This window comes from Onychomys torridus, chromosome 10 (genome assembly GCF_903995425.1).
Source record: "Onychomys torridus chromosome 10, mOncTor1.1, whole genome shotgun sequence".
NCBI classification, from domain to species: domain Eukaryota; kingdom Metazoa; phylum Chordata; class Mammalia; order Rodentia; family Cricetidae; genus Onychomys; species Onychomys torridus.
In genome coordinates this window covers 277,847-303,313 of record NC_050452.1, presented here as the reverse complement: position 1 = coordinate 303,313, position 25,467 = coordinate 277,847, and the positions used below count along the sequence as shown (strand labels likewise).

The 25,467-nt window shown below is 36.5% G+C and overlaps 1 protein-coding gene across 1 annotated transcript in view; it reads left to right on the top strand.

Annotated features, from left to right (window-relative positions):
* The window catches only part of Psme4 (proteasome activator subunit 4), a 117,220-nt gene that overhangs the window by 48,119 nt on the left and 43,634 nt on the right, over nucleotides 1-25,467 (top strand). Inside the window, exons 13-26 of the mRNA XM_036200711.1 lie at nucleotides 265-329; nucleotides 601-751; nucleotides 3,878-3,976; nucleotides 4,242-4,311; nucleotides 5,068-5,135; nucleotides 10,566-10,781; nucleotides 11,732-11,889; nucleotides 13,368-13,463; nucleotides 20,213-20,268; nucleotides 22,046-22,102; nucleotides 22,297-22,352; nucleotides 22,441-22,539; nucleotides 24,466-24,528; nucleotides 24,656-24,751. Coding sequence (XP_036056604.1) covers nucleotides 265-329; nucleotides 601-751; nucleotides 3,878-3,976; nucleotides 4,242-4,311; nucleotides 5,068-5,135; nucleotides 10,566-10,781; nucleotides 11,732-11,889; nucleotides 13,368-13,463; nucleotides 20,213-20,268; nucleotides 22,046-22,102; nucleotides 22,297-22,352; nucleotides 22,441-22,539; nucleotides 24,466-24,528; nucleotides 24,656-24,751 — 1,350 coding nt within the window. The remainder of the gene's footprint in view (nucleotides 1-264; nucleotides 330-600; nucleotides 752-3,877; nucleotides 3,977-4,241; nucleotides 4,312-5,067; nucleotides 5,136-10,565; nucleotides 10,782-11,731; nucleotides 11,890-13,367; nucleotides 13,464-20,212; nucleotides 20,269-22,045; nucleotides 22,103-22,296; nucleotides 22,353-22,440; nucleotides 22,540-24,465; nucleotides 24,529-24,655; nucleotides 24,752-25,467) is intronic.

The window sequence follows — 25,467 nt, the reverse complement described above, 5'->3', positions numbered from 1 at the left end:
AGAGAGGGAAAGGGAGGGAGAGAGGGAAAGGGAGGAGAAAGAGGGCGAGGGAGAGAGAGGGAGAGAGGGAGGGAGAGGTAGAGAGAGAGGGAGAGGGAGGGAGAGAGGGAAAGGGAGGAGAAAGAGGGCGAGGGAGAGAGAGGGAGAGAGGGAGGGAGAGGTAGAGAGAGAGGGAGAGGGAGGGAGAGAGGGAGAGAGAAGGGAGTTCAGAGGGGAAAAAGTTAAACATATTTGTATTTTTTTTTCTGCATTGCAATGTTATAGATTGAAAAAGAACTTTGTTCAGCCACAGCTGAGTTTGAGGATTTCGTCTTACAATTTATGGACAGGTATGCTGATAACTCGGTCCTGTCTTTTCTCCAACTGATTTAAAAGGGAGTGGGATGTGGGCTTCCTAGAAAGCGATTTCTTTCTGTGCTGTAATGTTTTATTTAGATTTTACCCAAAGCTGAAGCTGGTAATTTAAAGTAAAAAAAAAGATAATTTATTTATGAGTCATGAAGAAATTGAGTAGATGTCTTGAGTAGTAATAACAATAAAGTTTTACCCAACTGTCCCCAGTTTTTTGTTTCTAAAATATTTTTTATTTGTATATTTTAGATGCTTTGGACTAATAGAAAGTAGTACATTGGAGCAAACAAGAGAAGAGACAGAAACTGAGAAAATGACACACTTGGAGAGTTTGGTTGAATTAGGTTTGTCTTCTACGTTTAGTACAATCCTCACACAGTGTTCTAAAGAAATATTTATGGTAAGAGAGAATTACTACAAAAAGTGACTCATTCTTTTTGTTTAATTGATATTTTTGCATTGAGTGTCAGTTGATTTTAAGTGTCTGCACACTGCCAATTTATCCTTTATACTCAAGTGAAGGTTTAAAAAAAAAAAAAAAACATTTTGGGCCCCATTGCAAAGTGTCTGCAGATATACTTGCTTGCAGAAATCAGTGTGTGTGTGTGTGTGTGTGTGTGTGTGTGTGTGTGTGTGTGTGTGTGTGTGAAAAATTCTATTAATTGCCATGTACTCCTCTCCTACAGATCATGTGCAGCCACAAATGTTCTTTAAAGTGATGTAGTGACACCTGTTTTGCATTTTTAAACTTTGCTTTGATGACACTGACTTTAAAACTGAAGTATAATGAATGAGTTCTAATGTTTCTAGGAGAGTTGTGCTAGCTGAATAATAGTTGCATTAGGTAACCTTGAACAGGCATGAGTTATTGTTGATTTTGGAATCAAAATTAATGAATTACAGTATATAGTAAGTAAGTGTCTGTTGGAGGCCAGCTCCTAGATTTTAGAGGGTTCTTATGAGAGAGGGGTAAAATATTAGAACGAAAGGGAAACCTAGTTGAAGAGAACAAAGATAGAAACACAAGATAGCTTCGGAGGGCCTGGATCAATACACAATATCCTTTTCTGTTTATTCAAAAGGACTTTTTATAACAATGCCAAGGGGTGGAGTGAAAGACCTCCCTCTTACAAGATCAGAGCACACTACAGCCAAGTGTAGACCCTTCCAAACATCTGCTAACTATGCCCATGATCAAATCATCCCTTTATGCAGCCCTGCCAGGTAAAGCAAGCTCAGATTCTTGGACCCTGAGTAAGTTCTCACTAGGAAACCTCTGTGGGTCTCCACAAGTGTCTGTAAAGAGAAAAGTACTGCAAGAAGGTTATAAATTTCTCACTTGATAAGGACTGTGGGGACAGTTTCCTTTAGGAGCAGTGGTGATTATTTGCTATAACCCAGGTTGGATTTGAACCTGCCATCTTTCCACCTCCCTCAAGTGCTTGGTTTATAGGAGTGTCAACTTGCCTGACATTGACTACATTTTTAGAATTTGTAATTTAAACTAATTATTGGGAGAAGTTTTGAAAATTACACTACCACATAATAGGAATTAAATCCTCAGTATAATAAATATCTTATGATAGATTAAAATTGATGTCCTAAGGCATAAACACCCATTTGCTTGATAGTGGCTCATACCTCTGGGTATATGATTTTTAAAATGACTTTCTGTTTTTATTTCTTTCCTCTGAGATTAATCAACATTTAACATGGTCATCCTGATTAAAAGCTAAGCTATAATACACCTCCGTGTAATAGTTACTAGGAATATATGAGTTTAGGTTAAGTATAGTAATACACACCTGTCTTCCTAGCATTTGTTTTGAATTTTGATACAGAGTTTCACTATATAGTTCTGGCTCTCCTGGATCTGTAGACCAGGCTGCTGTAGAACACAACAGACCTGCCTATCATGGCCCACAACCCCCAAGCAGGAATTAAAGGCATGTGCTGGTACACTTAGCTTTAGTCCTAGCACTTGAGAGAAGGACAAAGGAAATACAAGAATTCAGGGTCATCTGCAAGCCAGTGTGGCCACATTAGACGCTGCTTCAAACAAAAACAAAACAGCAAACAAACAAGAAAATAAAACACACACAAAGCAAACAAAAAGAGACTATAAAGAATAAAGAAGTAGGGGCTAGAGAGTTTCCTCATAGGTTAAGATCTCTGGCTGTTCTTCCATAGATCCTGAGTTCAATTCCCAGCACCCACATGGTGGCTCACAACCATCCATAATGAGATCTAGTGTATTACAAGTGTATATGCAGACAGAACACTGTAGCTAGAGTTTTCCTGCCTGGCCCACAGTCAGGACAAATATCTCTCACCGGCCAGGCCCATAGACTCTCAGACCCAACAAAGTAAACACACAGAAACTTACATTGCTTACAAACTGTATGGCATGGCAGGCTTCTTGCTATCTAGTTCTTATATCTTAAATTAACTCATTTCTGTTATTCTATAAGTTGCCTCGTGGCTTACCAGTACCTTACATCTCGCTTGTCATGGCAGCGGCTGGCAGTGTCTCTCTGCCTCAGCCTTCTCCTTCCCCGAATTCTCTTCTCTACTTGTCTCACCTATACTTACTGCCTGGCTACTGGCCAATCAGTATTTTATTTATACAGAGCAATATCCATAGCAGAACACAGTATACATAATAAATAAATAAATCTTAAAAAAAAAATAAAGAAGTGAACATAAAACATCTCTTAACAGACAAGACTTGTTTCTAACATTTGGTATTTGTTAACCTATTCCTTTATGAAGGTTAAGATTTTTTTATATCATTGTAAAATTAAATAGATTGCTTCAAGTCATTTTGGATTTTCGTTTGTTTTGTTATATTTTTGTGAAAGGTCTTAGTTCTGCATCCCAGGCTGGCCAGGAACTTGCTGTGTATCCCAGGCTGATCTCAATATACAATGATCCTCTTGTCTCAGTTACCCACTTGCTGGATTATGAAACAGACTCCACACTTGGAATGTTTCTATTCTTTAAAGTAGATACAATGATTTATAGTTGATACTTGTCAGAATGACAAATTTTAAGAAATAGAGGCCCACAAAATTTTATGTTTTATTGTATTAACTATCAAGTTGATTAAATTACATTTGAGTTTCATCTGCTCTTACTCTTCAAATAATTTTTGTTTTTCTTTTAACCTTTTTCCTTCCTTACCTCTCTTTTCCCTCCCTTCTCTATGTGGGTGTGTGTGTGCTACTGTGCATGTGGAAGTCAGAAAACCACATTTGGCAATCTGCCCTCTCTTTCTACAGTGGGGATTCTGGGGATTCTGACAATCATCTTTACCTGCAGAACTGTCTTATAAGCCCCCTCAAGTGTTTTCCTTAAGTTAGAAGCATTCACAGGGACTGTTTAGACCTGAATGTAATAAGTGGTTAACATTTTACTTAGTAACTGTTGGAATAGTTTGTGTATTATTTTCTTTAAAGTTCTACAAGATGGTTAACTTCTAAAGAATTACACTGATTGGGTGTTTTCATATTTTTGGTATCAACAGGTGGCCCTTCAGAAAGTCTTTAACTTTTCTGTTTCGCATATATTTGAAACAAGAGTTGCAGGTCGCATGGTGGCAGACATGTGTCGTGCTGCTGTAAAGGTAAGTTTCATTGTATTTTGCTTTTTGTTATGGTACTGTGTCTTGCTTTGTAGCCCATGTTGACCTCAAACATTTGTCTTCCTACCGAACCTCTTAGGTGATGGGTGTGGGGTTAGTTATTTCATTAGTACTTGTTACTAAGACTCATTATTCTTGCCAGTGAAAATAGTGCTACTTTGCATCTTTTGTGACTGTTGAGTATTTACTTTATCCCCTCCTCCCCCTCAAAAAAAATGACACCTTATTTATATAAATACATTTTCAGTGCTGCCCAGAAGAATCCTTGAAGCTGTTTGTTCCCCACTGCTATGGTGTTATAACTCAGCTTACAATGAGTAAGTCAGAAAAAGAAAAACCTCATTATTTTTGTCTATGTAATTTTAGATAAAGTCTTTCTTCACTCCTAGAACTCAGTTAAAATCAACACATTCTTTTTGTGGTATTTATATATTATTTATTTATTTGTTTGCTTATTTGTTGAGAAAATGTCTGGCTGTCCTGGAACTCACAGAGATCCATCTGCCTCTGCCTCCCGAGTGCTGGGATTAATGGTATATACCCCTATGTCTCCCTTCCACACCTCCACACACACAATGTGTCAACAAGGTTAGTAAGTTGCTTTGAAGTCATGGCATAATATATTAATGTTTTTATGAAACAGCTATCAGGAGCTACTTTGAAAATGTCAGCCTTTTTGTGAGTTATCAGTTGGCAAGAATCTTGGTTAGTTTCTTGATCTTCATTTTTGATTTCTTTTTTTTGTTTTCCTCCCTTTGTTTTTTGAGACAGGGTTTTCTGCACAGCCCTGACTGTCCTGTAACTGTTCTATAGACCAGGCTAGCCTCAAACTCAAGAGATCCACCTGCCTCTGCCTTCCTGGGTGCTGGGATTAAATGTGTGCGCTGCCACTTCCCAGTGATTTTTCTTAAAAGTTGATTCCATTTCCATTGGTAGTGACTTCACTTTTGTGAAGACTTAAGTCTCCCTGAAAGATTTTCTGAACTACTAGGAATATAAAATGGAAATATTTTAACATAATATATCCAGTGTGTTCATGTGATTCTTTTCTGGTGCTATTTTGTCATTTTTAGATGATGATGTATTGAATGAAGAAGAGCTAGACAAGGAGTTGCTGTGGAACCTTCAGCTTCTGTCTGAGGTATTGTAAGCATTTGGAAGAAAGCCTTTGCTTGCTTCTGAAGTTTAGTCATTTGTTGTTGTTGTGTTCATGTTAAAGCATATGAGAAGTCAGACATTTGGGGATTTATTATTATTTATTATTATTGTTGTTGTTACTTTGATGAGACTAGGTCTCATTATATTTCCTACCCCAGCCTGGAACTCATGGTAATTTTTCTTTGTGGGCCTCTTGAGTGCTGGGATTACAGGCAGGCCCAGGCTCTGGGAATTTCTCTTTTCTTTCTTTCTTTTCTTTTTTTTTTTTGAGCTGAGGATCGAACCCAGGGCTTTGCGCTTGCTAGGCGAGCACTCTACCACTGAGTTAAATCCCCAACCCTCTGGGAATTTCTTGATATGGTTTTAGAAAGATGGGATATTTCAGAGGCTGTCATTGTCAAATTAGATGGAAATGTCTTAGTCTACTTTTTTGTTAAAAGATGAATAACCTATTAGGAGCTTATCATATTTGGAATTTTTACTTATATTTTATTTTTGTGGATTTTTGTTTGTGTGTTTGTTTTTGTTTTTAAGACAGGGTTTCTCTGTGCATGGCAATAGCTATGGATCTATTTTGTTTTGTTTTTTCAGACAAGGTTTCTCTTTAACAGTCCTGGCTGTTCTCTAACTCGCTCTGTAGACCAGGTTGGCCTTGAACTCGTAGAGATCCACCTGCCTCTGCCTCCCAAGTTCTGGGATTAAAGACACCACCAATCAGCTATTTGCATTCTTCTACATGTCAACATCCAGTTATTCCAGCACCATTTGTTGAGAGGCTTTCTTTTTGCCATTGTAAACGTTGACTTCTTTGTCAAAAATCAGGTATTCATAGATGTGTGGGTCAATGTCAGGGTCTTCATTTCAATTCCATTGATCCACATGTCTGTTTTTACTATAGCCTAGAGTAGAGCTTTAAGTCGTGGATGGTGATGCCTCCAGAAGTTCCTTTATTGTATAGGATTGTTTTTGTTATCCTCGAGTTTTTTGTTTTTCCATGAAGTTGAGTATTGTTCTTTCAAGGTCTGTGAAGAATTGTGTTGGAATTTTGATGGGAACTGCATTGACTCTGTAGATTGCTTTTGGAAGGTTGCCATTTTTACTATATGGATCCTTTGATTTCTTTCTTCAAAGACTTAAAGTTCTTGTCATACAGATCTTTCACATGTTTGGTTAGAGTTACTCCAAGGTATTTTATGTTATTTGTGGCTATTGTAAAGGGTGATTTTTCTCTGATTTCTTTTTTAGACAGTTTATCATTTGTATATAGTAGGACTAATGATTTCTTTGAGTTAATCTTGTATCCTACCACCTTACTGAAGGAGTTTATCAGCTGTAGGAGTTCTCTAATAGAATTTTTGGGGTCACTTATGTATACTATCATATCATCTGCAAATAGGGAAAGTTTGACTTTTTCCTTTCCAATTTGTATCCCCTTGATCTTTTGTTGTCTTACTGCTCCAGCTATCACTTTGAGTACTATATTGAATAGCAATGGAGAGAGTGGACAGCCTTGTCTTGTTTCTGATTTTAGTGGTTTTATATTGGCTGTCAACTTGTTGTATATTTCCTTTATTATGTTTAGGTATGTTCCTTGTACCCCCTGATCTCTCCAAGACCTTTATCATGAAGGGGAGTTGGATTTTGTCGAAGACTGATCATGTGTTGTTGTTGTTGTTGTTGTTTTTTTTTCCTTTGTTTATATGGTGGATTACATTGACAGATTTTTGTATGTTGAACCATCCCTACATCCCTGGGATGAAGCCTACTTGATCGAGGTGGGTGATTTTTCTGATGTGTTCTTAGATTCGGTTTGCCAGTATTTTATTGAGTATTTTTTACATCAGTGCTTATGATGGAGATTGATCTGTAATTTTCTCTCTTTGTGGCATTTTTGTGTGGCTTGCTTATCTGGGTAACTGTAGCCTCATAAAAAGAATTTGGCAATGTTCCTTCTGTTTCTATTGTGTGGAACAATTGAAGAGTATTGGTATTAGCTCTTCTTTGAAAATCTGGTAGAACTGAAACCATCTGGCCCTGGACTCTTTTTGTTTGGGAACCTTTTAATGACTGCTTCTATTTCCCTAGGGGTTATAAGTCTAATTAAATTGCTTATCTGGTCTTAATTTAATTTTGGTATGTGGTACCTATCCAGAAAGTTGTCCATTTCTTTTATATTTTCCATTTTTGTGGAGTACAGGTATTTGAAGTATGACCTAAAGATTCTCTGGATTTCCTCATCTGTTGTTATATTTCCCTTTTCATTTCTGATTTTGTTAATTTGGATATTCTCTCTCTGCTTTTTGGTTAGTTTGGATAAGGGTTTGTCTATCTTGTTGATTTTCTCACAGAACCAATTCTTTGTTTCATTGATTCTTTGTATTGTTCTCTTTGTTTCTGTTTTATTGATTTCAGCCCTCAATTTGAGTATTTCCTGGTATCTATTTCTCTTGGATGAGTTTGCTTCTTTGTGTTCTAGAGCTTTCAGGTGTGCTATTAAGTTGCTAATGTGAAATTTCTCCAAATTCTTTAGGCATTTAGTGCTGTGAACTTTCCTCTTAGCACTGCTTTCATAGTATCCCATAAGTTTGGGTATGTTGTCCATTCATTTTCGTTGAATTCTAGAAAGTCTATAATTTCTTTATTTCTTGAACCAGTGATGATTCGGTTGAGCATTATTCAGTTTCCATGAGTTTATAGGCTTTCTGAAGTTTGTGTTGTTGTTGCATCCTAACTTTAAGCCACGGTGATCTGATAAGATATAGGAGGTTATTCTAATTTCTTTTTTCTATCTAATGATATTTGCTTTGTGACCAAGTATGTGGCCAATTTTGGAGAAGGTTCCTTGAGGTGCTGAGAAGATATATTCTCTTTTGTTTGGGTGGATTGTTCTATAGATATCTGTCAAGCCCATTTGAGTCATAACATTTGTTACTTCTCTTATTTCTCTACAAAGTTTCTCTCTGACAGCTCTGTCCATTAGAAAGAATAGGGTGTTCATGTCTCACACTATTAGTCTGTGGGGTTTGATGTGTGATTTAAGCTTTAGTGATGTGTCTTTTACAAGTGCAGGTCCCCTTGTATTGGGGGCATAAATGTTCAGAATTGAGACTTTATCTTGATGGATTTTTCTTGTGATGAATATGAAATATCCTTCTTTGTCTCTTTTGATTAATTTTAGTTTGATTAGGATGCATCATTTTGTTCCTTGAAGTCATTTGAGTGGAAAACCTTTTCCCAACCTTTACTCTGAGGTAATGTCTGTCTTTGACTTAAGGTATGTTTCTTGTATACAGCAGAAGAATGGATCCTGTTTTGTATCCATTCTGTTAGCCTGTGTCTTTTTATAGGCAGATTGAATCTACTAATATTAAGGGATATTAATGACCAGTGATTTTTAATTCCTGTTCCTTTTCGATTTTGGTGGTGGTGGTGGTGGTGGTAGTGGTGGTGGTGGTGGTAGTGTATGTGTGTTTCCTTTCTTTGAGATTTGCTGGTGTGAGGTTATCTATTGCCTGTGTTTTTGTGGGTCAGCTAACTTCCTTGGGTTGATTTTTTTTTTTTTCTTCTAGTACTTTCTGTAGGTCTGGATTTGTGGGTAGTTATTGTTTAAACCTGGTTTTTGTCATGGGATATCTTGTTTTCTCAATCTATGGTGATTTTTTTCACTGATTGAAAGTTTTATTGGGTATAGTAGTCTGGGCTGGCATCCATGGTCCTTTAGTGTCTGTAAAACATCTGGGGTTAGGGATTTAGCTCAGTGGTAGAGCGCTTGCCTAGCAAGCACAAGGCCCTGGGTTTGGTCCTCAGCTCTGGAAAAAAAAAATCTGTCCAGGACCTTCTGGCTTTCAGAGTCTCCATTGAGAAATCCTGTGTTATTCTGATAGGTCTGCCTTTATATACTTGGCCTTTTTCCTTTGCAGCTCTTAATATTCTTTCTTTATTCTGTATGTTTAGTGTTTTGATTATGATGTGACAAAGGGACTTTGTTTTGTTTGTTTGTTTATTTATTTATTTTGGTCCAGTCTATTTGATGTTCTGTAAGTTTCTTTTGTCCTTTAGGTTGGGCAAGTTTTCTTCTATGATTTTGTTGAATATATTTTTCTGTGCTTTTAAGATGGTATTCTTCTCCTTCTATGTCTATTCTTAGGTTGGGTCTTTCCATGATGTCCCAGATTTCCTGGATGTTTTGTGTTAAGACTTTGTTGGATTTAGCATTTTCTCTACAGATGAATCTATTTCCTCTTTGTATCTTCAACACCTGAGATTCTCTTTCATCTCTTGCATTCTATTGGTTAATGCTTGCAACTGTATTTCCTGTTCATTTACCCAGACCTTTTATTTCCAGAATTCCCTTGGCTTGTTTCTTCTTTATTACCTCTATTTCAATTTTCAAGTCCTAAACTGTTTCTTTCACCTGTTTCATTGTTTTTTCTTGGCTTTCTGGGTACTTTTTAAGGAATTTATTGATATCTTCCAATTTTTGTGTGTCTTTTCCTTGATTTCTTTAAGGGAATTTTTCATTTCCTCTTTAAAGGCCTCTATCTTCATAAAGTTTATTTTTAAGGCTGTTTTCTTCAGCCTCATCTTCCTTGGGATGTTCAGGTCTTGCTCTTGTAGAATTACTAGGTTTTGGATACCATATTGCTCTTTATGCTGTTGAATGTATTCTTACACTCTCCTCTACTCATCTGGGTTTGAGGTAATTGTAGGTTGATTCTTTCAGGAGCTACTCATTCTCCAATTGGTGAAGGTGGTGTCTGTGCCTCTGGGGACCACTAATGCCTCGGAAGATGGTTGGCTGGGGGAGAGGGGGTACCATGTGTTTGTGGGGTGGAGTGGTACTTGTTGGTTACAGGGTCCAATAGGTGGTGACGATGGTAGAGTGGTCTACCACCAGGAGTCCTACCTTGCTGACTGGTTGCTAAGGCTATGATGGGTGGAGGAGGGGCACAAGATGTGCCTAGGGTCCCAGGATGTTGCCAGCTGGGAGATCAGTAACTCACTTCTTCCTCCTATGGGTGCTGGTGGAGCCTGTGCCTCTAGGCTAAAAGTATAGTTAAGAATGACATTTTTTTAAATGATTCAAATTTTTTACAGAAACATTGCTTTTTAAGCTACTATAATGTCAAATAATGAACCTTGAATTGATTATTAATTCTAGACTTAAAACTAAGTCCTTCAAGGTTTTTTTTGAACTTTTTTGTTTGCTTGTTTTGGTTGTTGTTTTGTTTGTTTTGATTTGTTCTTGAGACAGAGTTCCCCTGCATAGCCCTGGCTCTCCTGGATTTTCCCCCATAGACGAGGCTGGCCTGGAACTCACAGAAATCTACCTGCCTGTGCCTCCGGCATGCTGGGATTAAAGGTGTGTACCACCACAGTCTAGCTGCCTTCAAATATTTTTCTGTCTTTTCAGATTACTCGGGTGGATGGGAAGAAGTTGCTTCTATACAGGGAGCAACTTGTGAAGATTCTCCAGCGAACCCTACACCTGACCTGTAAGCAGGGATACATACTGTCTTGCAACCTTCTGCACCATCTTCTTCGTTCCACCACACTAATCTATCCCACAGAGTACTGCAGTGTGCCAGGTGGCTTTAACAAGCCACCTTCTGAATACTTCCCTATCAAGGCAAGCATTTTTCAATCATTTAGGATTAAACAATAAATATATTGGGTTCTTTTTCTAAGTAACTCAGAGATAATGTTTTTTTCTTGCCATGTATAAAAGTGTCAGGTCTTTTAAAGAAGTTTTATTTATCAAGTGTGGATATTTTGTCTGTGAACCATGATTGTGTCCGCTGTCTACAAATGCTAGAAGAGGGCATCAGATCCCCTGGAACTGGAGCTGCAGAAAGTTGTAAGCCACCACAACGGTGCTGGAATCGAACTCCTTTGCTCTGAAAGAGCATACAATGTTCTAGTTCTTTATATTAAAGTGCATTGCTTATAACTGTTATTGGAGTTTACTTCCCAGCAACCACACCAGGGAGCTCACAACCATCTATAATGAAATCTGGTACCCTATTCTGGCATGCAGGCATACACGCAGGCAGAACATTGTATGCATGCATACACACACACACACACACACACACACACACACACACACACACACGAACGAACGAACGAACGAACGAAAACAAAACAAAAAACCCTGATATTGGAATGTAATAGACTTGTGCATTTTAACTTGTCATGGAGCTAAAACTCTATCATTTTTCTTGCTACATATCCTAGGCTGGCCTTGAAGTTGTGATCCTGTGTCAGGTGTCCTATGCTGTGATAGATAGCTGCTATGCACCAACATGCCTGGATAGTTTTCTGCCTTTTTTCAGTGGCTGGACCATATCTAACCACAATAGTCATACATAATTTCAGTCCTAAACTAGCTAACTTTGTATGAACTTGCTTTCTTTCCTGCAGGAACTGCATATTAAATGGCTTTTAGGGAGACATTTTTCAGGGAGTAACAGTAAAGAAGTAATGGTATTTTCATGGGTCTCTTTTAAACTTTAGAAATATTGTATGTATATGTTTTTCTCCAACTTTACAACTTAATGAAAATCTTTTCTTTTCTAGGACTGGGGTAAGCCTGGAGATTTGTGGAATCTAGGGATCCAGTGGCATGTTCCATCTTCAGAGGAAGTCTCTTTTGCCTTCTATTTGTTAGACTCCTTTCTTCAGCCTGAGCTCATCAAACTCCAGTGTTGTGGGGATGGAGAACTTGAAATGTCTAGGTTAGTTTTCTTTAATAGTACCTTTCAAACTTATGTACTTGCCCCAATCTGATGCATATGCTTGCTTTTTTCTTTTAAATCTTTTTTAAAGATTTATTTTATTATATGTGTATGAAAGTTTTGCCTGCGTGTGCATGCCTGGTAACCACAGAAGTAGCAAGGCTTTGCTTCAGAGCTCTGGAACTAGAGTTGATAATTGTGAGCCACAATGTGGGTGCTAGGAACTGAACCTAGGTCCTCTTCAAGAGAAATAAGTACTCTGAGCCATCTTTCCAGCTGCATGATACATAACATATTCATTGTTTGTTTTGAAAATATTCTTTAAATGCACTGAGAAAAACATTGAACACTAACAAAATTCATCAACATTGAAATTAGGGTTTTTGGTTTTTTTGGTTGTATAAGATTTATTTTTGATATTTGAGAGAGGGCCTCTTATAGTCAAGGCTGGCCAAAGATGACTTTGAATCTCTGATCCTCCTGCCTCCACTTTGCAAATGCTGGGATTATAATTATGTCCCACCATGCCCAGGTTATACATTGCGGGGGATCAAAACCAGGACATTATGCTAGCCATCTCAGCCCCATCTAAACATTTTAGGTTCTTGGTATTGTTTGTTTGTAAATTCTTTTTCTTTTCTTGTTTTATTTTGAGACAGGTTGTCACTATGTAGACTATGCTGGATCTCAAGAGATCCACCTGTCTGTGCCTCCCAAGTGCTGGGAGTAAAGGAATGCACCACCACACTAAGCCCACTTAACTATTTTAAAGAGGAAAATTAATTTCCTTCTTACCCTCCCAGTTTTTGACAGAAACACTTCTACTTAGCAATTTCACTTGCTTATTTTGGAAAGTGTATGTAAGGTGTACCCCTTTCAAAGGAAAGGCCGTATCCCTCTACTGAACATTGATTCTTTTTAGTAGCTCTCATTCTTGACATTGAGGTTACTTAACTGAGATTTTCTTTATTTTCCATAGTAATTTAACAAGAAATAGTTATTTTTTAATCTATTAGGCTTTTATAGTTTGAAGTGTTGAAGATTCCTAAATAATAGCAAAAAATGTACTGTGTGTCAAGTGTGCTAAACTCCTTTTTGGAAAGAAACATATAGCTCGATTTTTGTTTTTTCCTTTTTCCTTTTTCTCCAATTTCATGTTTAAAATTTGAAGTAAGGTAGACATTTTTGCCATTGTTTCTTGTTAGTGGTATATATCTTAGTATTTAGTTAATTAAATTAAAATTTGCATCTTAGAGTATAGTTAGTTGTTAATTGTGACTAATTATTTAAAACCTGTTTAAGTGTAAGAAGACCCAATATTAGCAATAAATATGTTTATGTTGAACCACTAAGTGAACTGATATTTGTTGTGTCCATGACCGTCAGATAGTTTTTTTCTTCTCCCTAGATTCTAGAAGTCTTGTTAAAAATGAATTAGGAATTTTCTAAAATATGACAATATCTTTTGTGTTGTATAGAGATGATATTCTACAGAGTCTGACTATAGTCCACAACTGCTTGATTGGCTCAGGGAACCTCCTACCTCCATTGAAAGGAGAGCCAGTTACCAACTTGTAAGTGAAAAACAAACCTATCTGTTTTGCTCTTTTGCCATTTGCCATATTTTAAGTTTACCTACTTCATGGGCTACTGCTTTTGCTCTTGATGTTATTTCTGAATTGTTTAATCTTTCATATTTGTAGCTGTTAGGGCAAAAATACCTAAGTTATAATTTCTGTTTGTGAAATTCTTAAAGGCTTATACAGATTTTCATTGGTAGCAAGACATAATATCTTTAGATGTTAATACATTTAAAAACAATAGGTAATAACTTAGGATTAATACTCTTCTTTTTAAAAAAGCAAGCAAACAAACAAAAACAAGCCCTATTTTGCCATCGGTCATCATGAATTTAGGATCCTGTAGATGAGTGTTTTTACTAACAGCTTCTTCAGTGTTCTTCTTTGGTACATCATGTAGAATGATTAACCTTTTACTGGCACTGCCACCTGGGCAACACTAAGTGGGGTACCATGACACCGTGCATGAGCTTGGCATAAGGGTAATCTGGATGTTAGCTCAGTGTTCTGAATCCCCAGCATCTGTCTCACTGCTGAGGAAGCTAATGAAGACCACATAGGAATGAACAGATAGCTTAAAAATGGGAGAAATTATTTGCTGATTTTTTTAAATTAAATCATAAATGGCTTTGAAGTAAGAGTAGTTTAAACAGGACATGGCCATATTTTGTACAGTCATTTGGAGTTAAACTTTCTAAAACTTAATTGCCTATTATTTCACCTTAAAAACATTTCTTATCACTGAACTTTAGAGTGTTAAGTTTAAAAATATTAGTGTTGTGTTAGCTCAGAAAATCTATTTTAAATTTAAGAACTTGTTGAGTCTTTTTTAAAAAATTGGATTTTCACCCATCTATTTTATAGTCAGATACAAGAACAGTTTTACCACTATTCATTTTTGTTAAGAAAGATTGATTTTCAAATATATTTTAAAATAAGAGCCCTTTGAGCCTTTTCTCTTCAGTGATCTTAACCCTGTACCATATTGTAAAAACATTCTTGTATAGCACACATAATGCTATATCATGCTTACCAAATTGGGTGTTAGTAGAGCTCTACAGAAAGTGTTAACAGGGAGACTTGTGACCATTTAATGCAGTAATTTGTCTTAAGAGCTCAAACATGTGTCTTATGATGGTTGGGATGCAGTGGTAAATGGCCAGTTGAGGAGCCTCATGTGGTTTGCCTTGAAGTTCATCTCGGCATGTATCTCTGCCATGTATTCTATCATAACAAATTGAGGCAAGTCTTCATCTATCTTTCTGGGATTTTCTGTTTGTTTGGTTGGTTGGTTTGGTTTTTGTTTAAGATTGAGGTCTCACTCTGTAGCCCTAGCTAAGCCTGAAACTCACACCAATGCTTCTACCTTAAGCTTTCAGAGTATTGGGATTGCAAGTGTGAGCCACCAAGCCTTGCTAAGTTTTCACCTTTAAAGTAGACTTTCATTATGACAAAAGTTGCTTATAACCCAGATTCAGTGGCTCACATGTGTACCCGAAAGGCTGAAGTAGGAGAATTGCAAGTTTGAGGCCAGCCTAGGCTGTATATCAAGATTTTGTTTGAACCTTTCTCCCCTCAAGAAAAATTCCTATACTTGTTTATTAGACTGCCAATTTGATTTTTATATGACGTGCCTTTTACTAATAAAATGAGTACATTAATAAATATCATATAGGGGGTTGGGGATTTAACTCAGTGGTTGAGCGCTCACCTAGCAAGCACAAGGCCCTGGGTTCAGTCCTCAGCTTCCGGAAAATAAACAAACAAACAAATAAATAAATATCATATAATATGATAACAGCACTTTAAGTTCTAATATTGACATTGATTTCTACTTATGGGGTTTCCACCAGGAATATGCTAGACTGAAAAGTTTTATGCTTCAGATTTTTCAGATTTAACCTGGCATGGCAGCTCATGTCTTTAATTGTAGCACTCTAGATGCTGAGGTAGGAGGTTGGAAAATTTGAGGCTGGCCTTAGTGAGACTTTGTCTCAGAAAAAGAAAAATGGGTGGAGGTGGAAGCAGAAACCTTCACTTTTGGAGTAAATATTTAATACAAAATATAATGAAATCATATTAAAACGCATTGAATATAAATGTGTTTTTAGAGTCATTGAACAATTACATTTTAAAACACAGTTCCTGTATCTATGCAGAATAATAACTACATTAGTTAGAGTTGGAAACAAGTGATCATCTCTTTGATTTCAATTGCCTAGCAAAAATTAAATTTATTACTTTATTATTTTATATGTGTGGGCATCAGATCCTCATGGAACTGGAGTTATAGACAGCTTTGAACCATCATGTGTGGGTGTTGGGATTCAAACCCATGTCCTTTGGGAAAGCAGCCAGTGCTCTTATATACCAAGTGGTAATTAAATACACACACACACACACACACACACACACACACTTTCTGTTGGCTTTTAAGTCATTCTTAACAGGATCTTTCCAGTGATAACTTGTATTGTCTGTATCTAAATTGTGAAGAATAACTTTGTGTTTTTATTTCCTGTGTGTACCATTTTCACTTTTATTGCAGAAGGTGGATGAATCTGAAACTAATAAAATAGCCTTTATCATTTCTAAAATGCTTATTTTCTTATAGTAAAATAGTTGTTAAATCTTCCAAATCCAAATTGAGTTGGGAAAAGAAAAGTGGCTACATCCTGTGACACACTGAGTGTGAAGAGTGACCAGAGTGTAATTCTCAGAGATTGTCAGTTTGTACTTAAATTTTTCTTTCATGTCTTGCTTATATAAAATGTTTCATATTCTGTAACACTGGTGTTACACTCGGAGTCAGATTACTTAGTACCAAGTTTGCTTTCTGTATTTGTTGGCAATATGTACTATTTGTCCTTTGGAAAACTGTATTGTAAGACCATAAACTTACTTTACTTCTGTGTAGCTATGTTTCTAATAGAGTTTATGTGATGATCTTAATTATTGGAGAAATGGCTACTAAATGCAAAACTTTTTTTCCCTATGCTATTCAATGAGTGACAGACAAATACAAAAGGCTAAATCCAAAGTATCAAAGTAAATTATGCACCAGTGTGGGTTACTCAATACCTGTAATTACCACAAACCTTCAAGTATCAAAATTTAGATATGATAAAAGGTCCTTGAGAGTAATTAAGGCTAAAAAACCTGTCACTTTAATACAGCTTAAAACAGTTTGAAGTTTTAGCAGTTATGCTCATTGCCATGCATTACTGAATGAATCTTAGAGTAGAATCTCTCCTTGCTTTGTTCCTGGGACTTTAAGAGAGGCACTACTTCTGTTAATGCATATAGCTCTACCTGTATAGTGAAAACTGGATTATGTCTTTCCATTGTTATATAGGAACTTTGGACATCCTGAAATCCTCAGTTTTCTCCTTTTTCAGTCCACTTTCTCTTATGATCTTTTAGGTCTACCCAGCTATTAGAGGATGCAGAAACTAACATCTAAAAAACAGGGTTACTCAAGGTAGAGGAGTCACCACTTTCATCTCAGAATACTTTTTTTACTTCATTCCCCTTTCTCTAATCTATTACATCATAGTCAAATCATTCTTTGAGATCTCAGCTTTTACTAACTGTCCACTCAAAAAAATTCTTACCGTCTAAGCTTGAGACCATTTCATTGATGTGTGAAAGGATGTGTTGTGTATACAATGAGGGGCAGGGCTAGCTAACCTCTCTTGGCACCTCCAGGAAACTACCCAGCACTGCTGGGGAAGCTGCACACAGAACAGGAAACAGTTACTACTCCACGGTGAGTAACCCTGTTTTCTCCTTATTTCACCTTCTGATTGTTTTCATTGATTTTTTTTTTAAAGCTTTGTGTGTCAGACATGAAAATCTATTCTCACAGTTATGTTTAAATCCCCAGTGTGTAAAGTTTCTTTTAACATCCTCTGTTCACATGGTAGCATACAGAAGCATTTCAGTTGTGTTATTTTCAGCTGTTATTGATACAGAGAGCTGGGTTCATAGAAATGGCCAACAGTCTCTTGTGAAACACTTGTACATTAAGCGGGGAAAGCCTGCTAGTGGCTTGATTTCAAATCTTTTTCTTTATTTTATTCAGGGGGTGGGGGTTCTTGGGAAGGCAAGGTATTATTTTACATACACACTAGAAGACTTGTGTATAATATTGTTTGTGCCTATTTCATAACAATTGACCCAGTCTTTGTACATACTTGACTTGTGTTATATATTTTGCTTTTATGTTTTTGTCATTTCTTCCCGTTTCTAGCATCCTCTGTTTTCCACCAGTGATTATTGTTACTGTTCTAGGTCTACCTAGGAAAAGTGCCATCTAGTGGTACAGATAATGTAGTAGTGACCTAGAGTCCAAGATGTTTTGTTATAAATTGGGTGACCTGGTCTAGGAACAGTGGAGCTGATTTTACTTCATTATTATTACATACTTAGAACTGCTTGTAGTGTGTTATGTTGGAAATTTTTTCAGAATTGTGTTTCGTTCTCAAGGCAAATAATATGGAACTTAAATTATAGATTTTGCTGCTATTGCTTTCTATTTATTTGTTTGTTTATGTAACCCAGGCTGGCCTCAAACTTGAGGTGATCCTTCTTCCTCAACTTCCTGAGTATATAGGCATATATTACCACATATGACTATATATACTTGTTAAGATACATTTGCTGAAAATATGTCAAACCAATTAGAGTTTAATTTGTGATAGGTAGAAAGATAAAATTTAAGTTGATTCTTAGATAAGTGAATATAAAAGGGAATTCTGGTTAGCAAAATTTAAGTTTAAATATAATTAAGTACCATGTATCACAATGACACAGAAGTTATATTGTGTTTCAAAAGTAGGACAATTTAAGTTTTAATATTATAAAATCTTATACAAGGTAGATTTTTTTCCCCTATTTAATGTTAGCTAATAGACCACAAAACAATGCAAGGTGCTTTATTTTCATTTAAGTAGAATAAATGATAGAAAAGCAATTCAGAATTGACACATAGATTTAAGAAATTAGCTTCAGGCTTTTCAGATGATATTTGTTTTTAAATGATTGATGTGAGAAGAGCTAGAAATGCATATAATGAAACACTCCAGTAAACGCTTTTGTATGTGCAGTATATGCAATGTATGTGTCTGTGTCAGGGGGTACCTATGTGGAAGCCAGAGGTTGTTATTGGATGTCTTCATTTATTATTCTCCACCCTAGTTTTTGAGACAGGGTTTCTCACTGTTCCTGGGCTTGCTCTTTGTCTAGAATGGCTGGCCAGTGAGCCCCTGAGGTTCTTTCTTATCCTTCTTCTCAGCACTGTGCTGAGAATACTGAGAATACACATTCAGTATTTTATTTGGGTGCTGGTGTCTGGAGACTCATAGCCTGGTCCTTGTGTAGCAAGTACTTTATTGATGGTTCTGTCTCTGCATCCCTTTGGTAGTATTTTTTGATGCAGTAAAAATTATGGCAAATAATTGACTATAGAAATCGTTTTTAATCTTACTAAGGTATTGTGACTGACTGAAGCACTTAGTATTATGTGTAGTAAGTATGAATCCAGTAGAGTTGTATTTCTGCTCTAGACAACTAGTAGATTTGTATCAGCAGTGAAAAGATTTCTGTTCTCATACACCAGCCATGACAAACCCTTCCTTGTGCTCTGCCAAGAAGGTGATGATAGTTCCCTTTCACTTTTTCATTGTTCTTCTCTATTTAATACTGAGTCTAATTTCAGTAGAGACTTGAAGTTTATTGTTAATTGTTAAGGGGTCTTATTCATTACTGACTTTGACTTTTGGATATGTATTTATTTCTGATCATAAAAATTTAACAAAATGCTGAAATTTGTAAGCTTTGCCACGGGTTGAAACTCTTTCTATAGAAAGCTAACTTTTAGAAAATCTCAGAAAAGCAAATTAGCATTTTATGCTATAAAATGTTAATAACTCTTAAAGTACATTAGTGAAAAAGAACCATTCCTTGTTTATATTCTGTAGGTTTGGTCCTGAGATTTGCTGTCCTAGATACTGAATTATGGTGAACAGCATAGCTGAGAAACTGGCACTTCAGTACTCTGAAGTCATTCACTATAATCAGTATTTGTTAAGTCCTATATTATGATGAATTTAGTTGCTTTGTGGGGTACCCTTGGGGATATGTTGATTTGAAAGTGGTGTTTCCTTCCCCATTATACATTTTGCAAGCTTGTTAACTACAGTTTCTGTTTATTATAAAGTAGCCCTGTGTTGGGTTTGTTCACTGTGTGGTTTCTTTGCTTATCTACCTATGTTCCACCTCTTAGATGGTGTCATCTCTTTATTAGAATAGCCATTGAACCAAGTCTTGTATTTTGAAAATTGAGGTACACTTCCATTGACGATACATACATACATACATACATACATACATACATACATACATACATACATGTGTGTATGTGTATATATGTGTGTATATCTATATAAAATTCAGATGTATAAATTGTTATTCTCTTATAAATATTTTCTTGTAAATCTATAGGTAGCACTCAGTCATTTGTTAAATTTAACTAGCTTGGTCTGGTTGTACCGACATATTTTTTTTGGCAGATTTTTGATGTTTTTAAAACAATTTTGCTTTTTTAGTTCAGGCTATCCCGAAGCTCACTATGTAGCCCTAGCCTGGCCTTGAATTCACACTGAACTTCTTGCTTCAGCCTCCAGAGTACTGATATATATTATTATTAGTAGTGAATAAAAGCTCTCTTGTTTTTTAAACAGGGTACCAAGTATGGTGTCTTTAGAGGAAACAAAATTGTATACCGGACTGGAGCATGGTATGTGAATACTAACTGAAGTAAATCTGTAGAAGCTATCTGTTAGACCTCCTTGTAATGATTAGAATGGAGTCATTTTGTACTTACGGTTCTTAGATTCTTTGTGGTATATAAAATGTACCCATTATGCAACAATCATTTTCTTTCTCTCTGAAGAAGCTAGATTTTTTTTTTTTTTTCCTCTGAAACAGGGTCTCATGTAGCCCAGGCTGGCCTCAGACTCATAGAGATCTTCCTGTCTTTGCCTCTGGCTTTAGAAATTATTATATAAAGAATTGCCAGTAAATAACAGAAATTGTCTCAGTAAATTTAATTGCTTTCTCTGTTCAGAGGTAAGCTTTGTTACTATATAACCTTCATTTATCTTTTAATTCTTTATTTTTTTTCTTAAAAGTACGGTTGTTTATTTTATTTACTTTTTGTATGTATGTGTACATCCCATGGTCACAGGACAACTTGCTGGAGTAGAAGAATCTCTTTCCATTGTGTTGATTCTGGGGCTCAAGCTCAGGCTATCAGTCACTCTTACAAAAAGACCTTTATCAGCTAAACCATCTCATCAACCACGTTTTTAGATTTTTTTTTAGGGTGATACATTAATGTGAGTGGGATTATTGTAGCCTTTATATTCTGATGGTCTTTGTAGATTTCCTTCCATTGAGTTTAATTCAATTTAGTTTTTTGATGTGGTGCTGGGGTATCATACCCAGAGACATAAACAGGATAGACAATGATTCTACCACTGAGAGACACCCCAGCCCTTAAATTTTGTATTAGTTGTTTGTGAAACAACTGGGATGTTCCTCGGTGATAGAGCACATACTTACATACATACCTGAGGCTCTGGGTCAATTCCCAGGATTCCCTCCAACTATATCTTATTATACTAATTTAAAATTCAATCTACAACCTTAATAAAAACTCAGTAGATTTTCTTACTGGTGGGTTAATAATAGAATTAGTTCTATACACTAGTTTCTAAGGTATAACTGCTGGATTTGGATCACCCATAACTTTAGAAAATCCCAAGCCTTTGTGGTTTCTAATTAGCTGCTCGGGACTTTGAAATGTTCAGATCAGTGTTTTCTCTCTCTCCCCTCCCCTACTTTGTAAAAGTATGCTTATTTTTTTATTTTATGTGTATGGGTATTTTTTCTGTATGTACATGTATTACATTCCCATGGAGGTTAGAAGAAGGTCCTCTGGAACTGGAGATGAGATGCCATGTGGGTGCTGAGAACTGAACCTACATCCTCTGTAAGAGCAGCAAGTGCTTTTAACCCCTGAGCCATCTCTCCACTACCTTCTTGACAAAAGATTCCATAAATAATCATTTTATTTTCGTTGTTTGAGATCAGTCTCATGTGGCTCCATCTTGCCTTCATCTCCTTTATCTTCTTGCCACTTCTTCCCAAATGCTGGGATTACAGATGTGCATCACCATGCCCAAGATATGCTTGTCTATTTATTCATTTATGGAGTGATTGGAGACAGGGCAGTCTAGCCTTGAACCATCTGCCATCCCCTATCTTAATTCTTTGAAGTGCTAAAGTCACAGGTGTGTGCCCTGATGCCCTAGGTAAGCCCTATACAAATGAAAGTTTTGAATGTTAGTCTGTGTCATGCTCAGCCACTAATTTAACTATGTTAAAGGCAAAGCCATTTGTCCTTTACTTTTTAAGAAGGATCCTTGGATAAGCCATTAAAACCTGAAATAAAATGAGGAACTTCTCATGTCTAAAATGCCTTCTCTTATTTATTTATTTTTTTTAAATAGACCTGTCTCGAGAGAACCACCGAGAAGCAATTGCTAGTGTCATACGGAAACTTCTTAGTAAGTATATATGCCTGTAACTTGCCTGTGTTCCTAAGTTTTAGAATAGCAGCCTTTGGCAGGTGTGCTTTTACTTAACTTTTTTTTAGAAATAGGGAAAATAATCAGCTTTGTTTTTACCCTTTAAGAAGCAAATTGGGATTTGTATAGTAATTTAAGATGTTAGCTTAAACTTTTTTCTTCTCCTATTTTAGACCACATACTTGATAATTCAGAAGATGATACCAAATCATTGTTTCTCATCATAAAGGTAGAAGTTGCTCCACAGCTCCATAATTGTTAATGTGCTTGGGCTTGACTGGTAACTTCTGAATAAATGTTGAAATTCTTTGACACAGATTATTGGAGATCTTCTGCAATTCCAAGGATCTCATAAACATGAATTTGACTCCCGATGGAAAAGCTTTAACTTAGTAAAGAAATCAATGGAAAATCGGGTCAGTATTTTCACCTGAAATTCTGAATCATTGTGTTTGAAAAGATGTATAAGAGTCCCGATTTGCTGGGTGGTGGTGGCAGCGGCAGCGGCAGCGGCGCACGCCTTTAACCCCAGTACTCGGGAGGCAGAAGCAGGCGGATCTCTGTGAGTTCGAGGCCAGCCTGGTCTACAGAGCGAGATCCAGAAAAGGCTCACAATGCTACACAGAGAAACCCTGTCTCAAAAAAAAAAAAAAAAAAAAAAAGAAAGAAAGAAAGAAAAAAATAGAAAAATGTCCTGATTTGAGGATTGTTGTTTATAAAGTAAATTTGCCCTATAAGTAGAAGTAGTAGCTTTAAGAATATTGCATGAAACCTATGTTGTTGTTGCTCTTTTGTTTTTGTTTTGCTACAGGATTCTTACTATGTAATAATAAAATATTTGCCTTTTGTTTGTTTGGTTTTGGTTTTTGGTTTTTGGAGACAGGGTTTCTCTGTATAGTTTTGGTGCCTGTCCTGGATCTCTCTCTGTTGACTAGGCTGGCCTTGAACTCACAGAGATCCACCTGCCACTGCCTCCCGAGTGCTGGGATTAAAGGCATGTGCCACTACCACCCGGCCAAAACATTTGACTTTTAAAGGAAAGAAAAAATATATTGTACAAAGACTAAAAGCATGATACAGATCAAATAGATCCTAAGCAGGGAAATGTATTTACTTGCTAGGAGGGTTGCTTAATTGTAGAGTACTTGTGTACCATATATGAGGCACTAAGTTAAAAGTATTTTTATTTAGTAATAACATCCATTATTCTCCATGATCATCTCTGTATCCATGCAGGGATTTCCTTAGTAGCATTCAGGCTGTCTTACAAAAACTTGAAGAAATGTTTAAAAAAAAAAATGTCCACAGGCATGAATTTCATATAAATCTGAGTGAGGAAAACATTTCTTATATTGATTTCATGATCTAATATTAGAATCATTATAAGCCTCTTCAAGCACATGGAAGGAAAAATACCCCAAGAAGAGTAGAGCTATTCCCAACAGTGTTCCCCGGTAGACTTATGCTGAAGTTGAGTCTAGATGCCTGTATGTTATTTGTATATGTATGTTATTTGCTAGATAGTGGAGATACAAGAGTTTTTGAAAAGGAGATGGGAACTATGGTAGGCTGTAGAAGAGTACTAGAAGGTAAATTAGGTCAGTAGTTTTGTTGTAAGAGAATTCTTTGGTTTTATATTCATCAGTGGATATCCACTGAAAGGAATATGCATTGTATGCCTGAGCATACACCTGGCTGAAAATTAAGATAGATGAATGCTAGGCCACAGTTAGAATGTAGGTCAAAAAGCCTGAATCGGAGCTTTTAAGACAAAAGGTAGACTAGGAGTACTTTATGACTAATGTAATAAAGAATAACCATTTGTCATTTATAACAGTTTTTTAAAAAATGTTATATCTATTTATTTATGTGTGGGGGTGTGCATCTGTGAAAGTGGAATTCAGAGGACAACTTACAAAAGTCAATTCTCTCCTTTGAACATATGGATCCCAGAAGTTGAACCTAGGTTGTCAGACATGGATAGCAGTTGGTTTTTGATCTTCAGCCTTTTTTTTTTTTTTTTTTTTTTTTTTCTGCTCTATATCCATTTTGTTGGTTTAGGGTTTGTTTGGTATGGTTTGGGTTGACTTTTTTTGTTACTGTTGTTATTGGGTTTATTGTTTATTTGGTTGGTTTTGTTTTGAGACATGGTTAATCTGTGTAGCCCTGGGTAGCCTAGAACTCAAAGAGACCTACCTACCTCTGAGATTAAAGGTATATACCACCATTTCTGGCTGTGTGTGTCCTTATTTTGAAGTAAGTTTCCATTAGGGAAGTCAAGAACCCATTGTTGAAGTCACTTAGTGAAAACATTGATTTTTGTTTGCTATGTTGTTTTCCAGCTCCATGGAAAAAAGCAACATATCAGAGCACTACTAATTGACAGAGTGATGCTGCAGCATGAGGCAAGTGTCTCTCCATCATCACCTCTTGATTTGACATGTTAATAAATAATTCCTATGGTGTTTTTCATAATTAAGTGGACTGTCAGTAATCACTTTGAGACTTGACTTATATTAATTCTTTTTAAAGTTGAGAACACTAACTGTTGAGGGTTGTGAGTATAAAAGAATACATCAAGATATGATCAGAGATCTTCTTCGATTATCAACGAGTTCATACAGTCAGGTGAGGCTCTACTATCTCCAATACTTTCATTTTGTTACATACAATCTAAACATCCCTGTTTTACTAATAGAGTTTGAATAGTTCCCTCATGTAGGATTGCACAGTAAGGAAGCAAGAGAACAAGAACTGAAATCTAGTAACCCCTCCATTCCACCCCACCCCAATGCAATGGGAAATGCCTTTCAAATTTCAAATGAATTTAAATTTTGCCTTAATGTACAAAAATATTCATTTGTGGTAATAATTGCTCCCCTCTCCTTCACTTTTCCAAGACAAGGTTACTCTTTAGTCCTGGCTGTTCTGGAACTCACTTTGTAGATTGGGCTTGCCTGGAACTCAGAGATCCACCTGTCCCTGCTGGAATTAAAGGGATGCACTGCCATGTCCAGCTAATTGCTTCTATTTTTAGATCCCTGACCCTTCCTCCAACAGGGTCTTGCTATTAGCAAGACTGGCCTTAAACTTCAGTCCACCTGCTTCCACCTCAAAGGTGCTGGGATTATTGGCATATGCACCATGTCCTGCTTAAATTGTTTCTCTCTGTTGTAAATTTTAGAGATTGTGCTTGTAGGGGTGGCTATATAATTCCTTCTGTGTGTGATGCTTGGGTTTCAGGGAATTATGAGCATGTAACATGTTGACTATCTCTTATAAGTCCTAGCACATAGAACAAAGAAATTAAAAGATTTATGTATACCAGTTCCTTTTAACTTGGT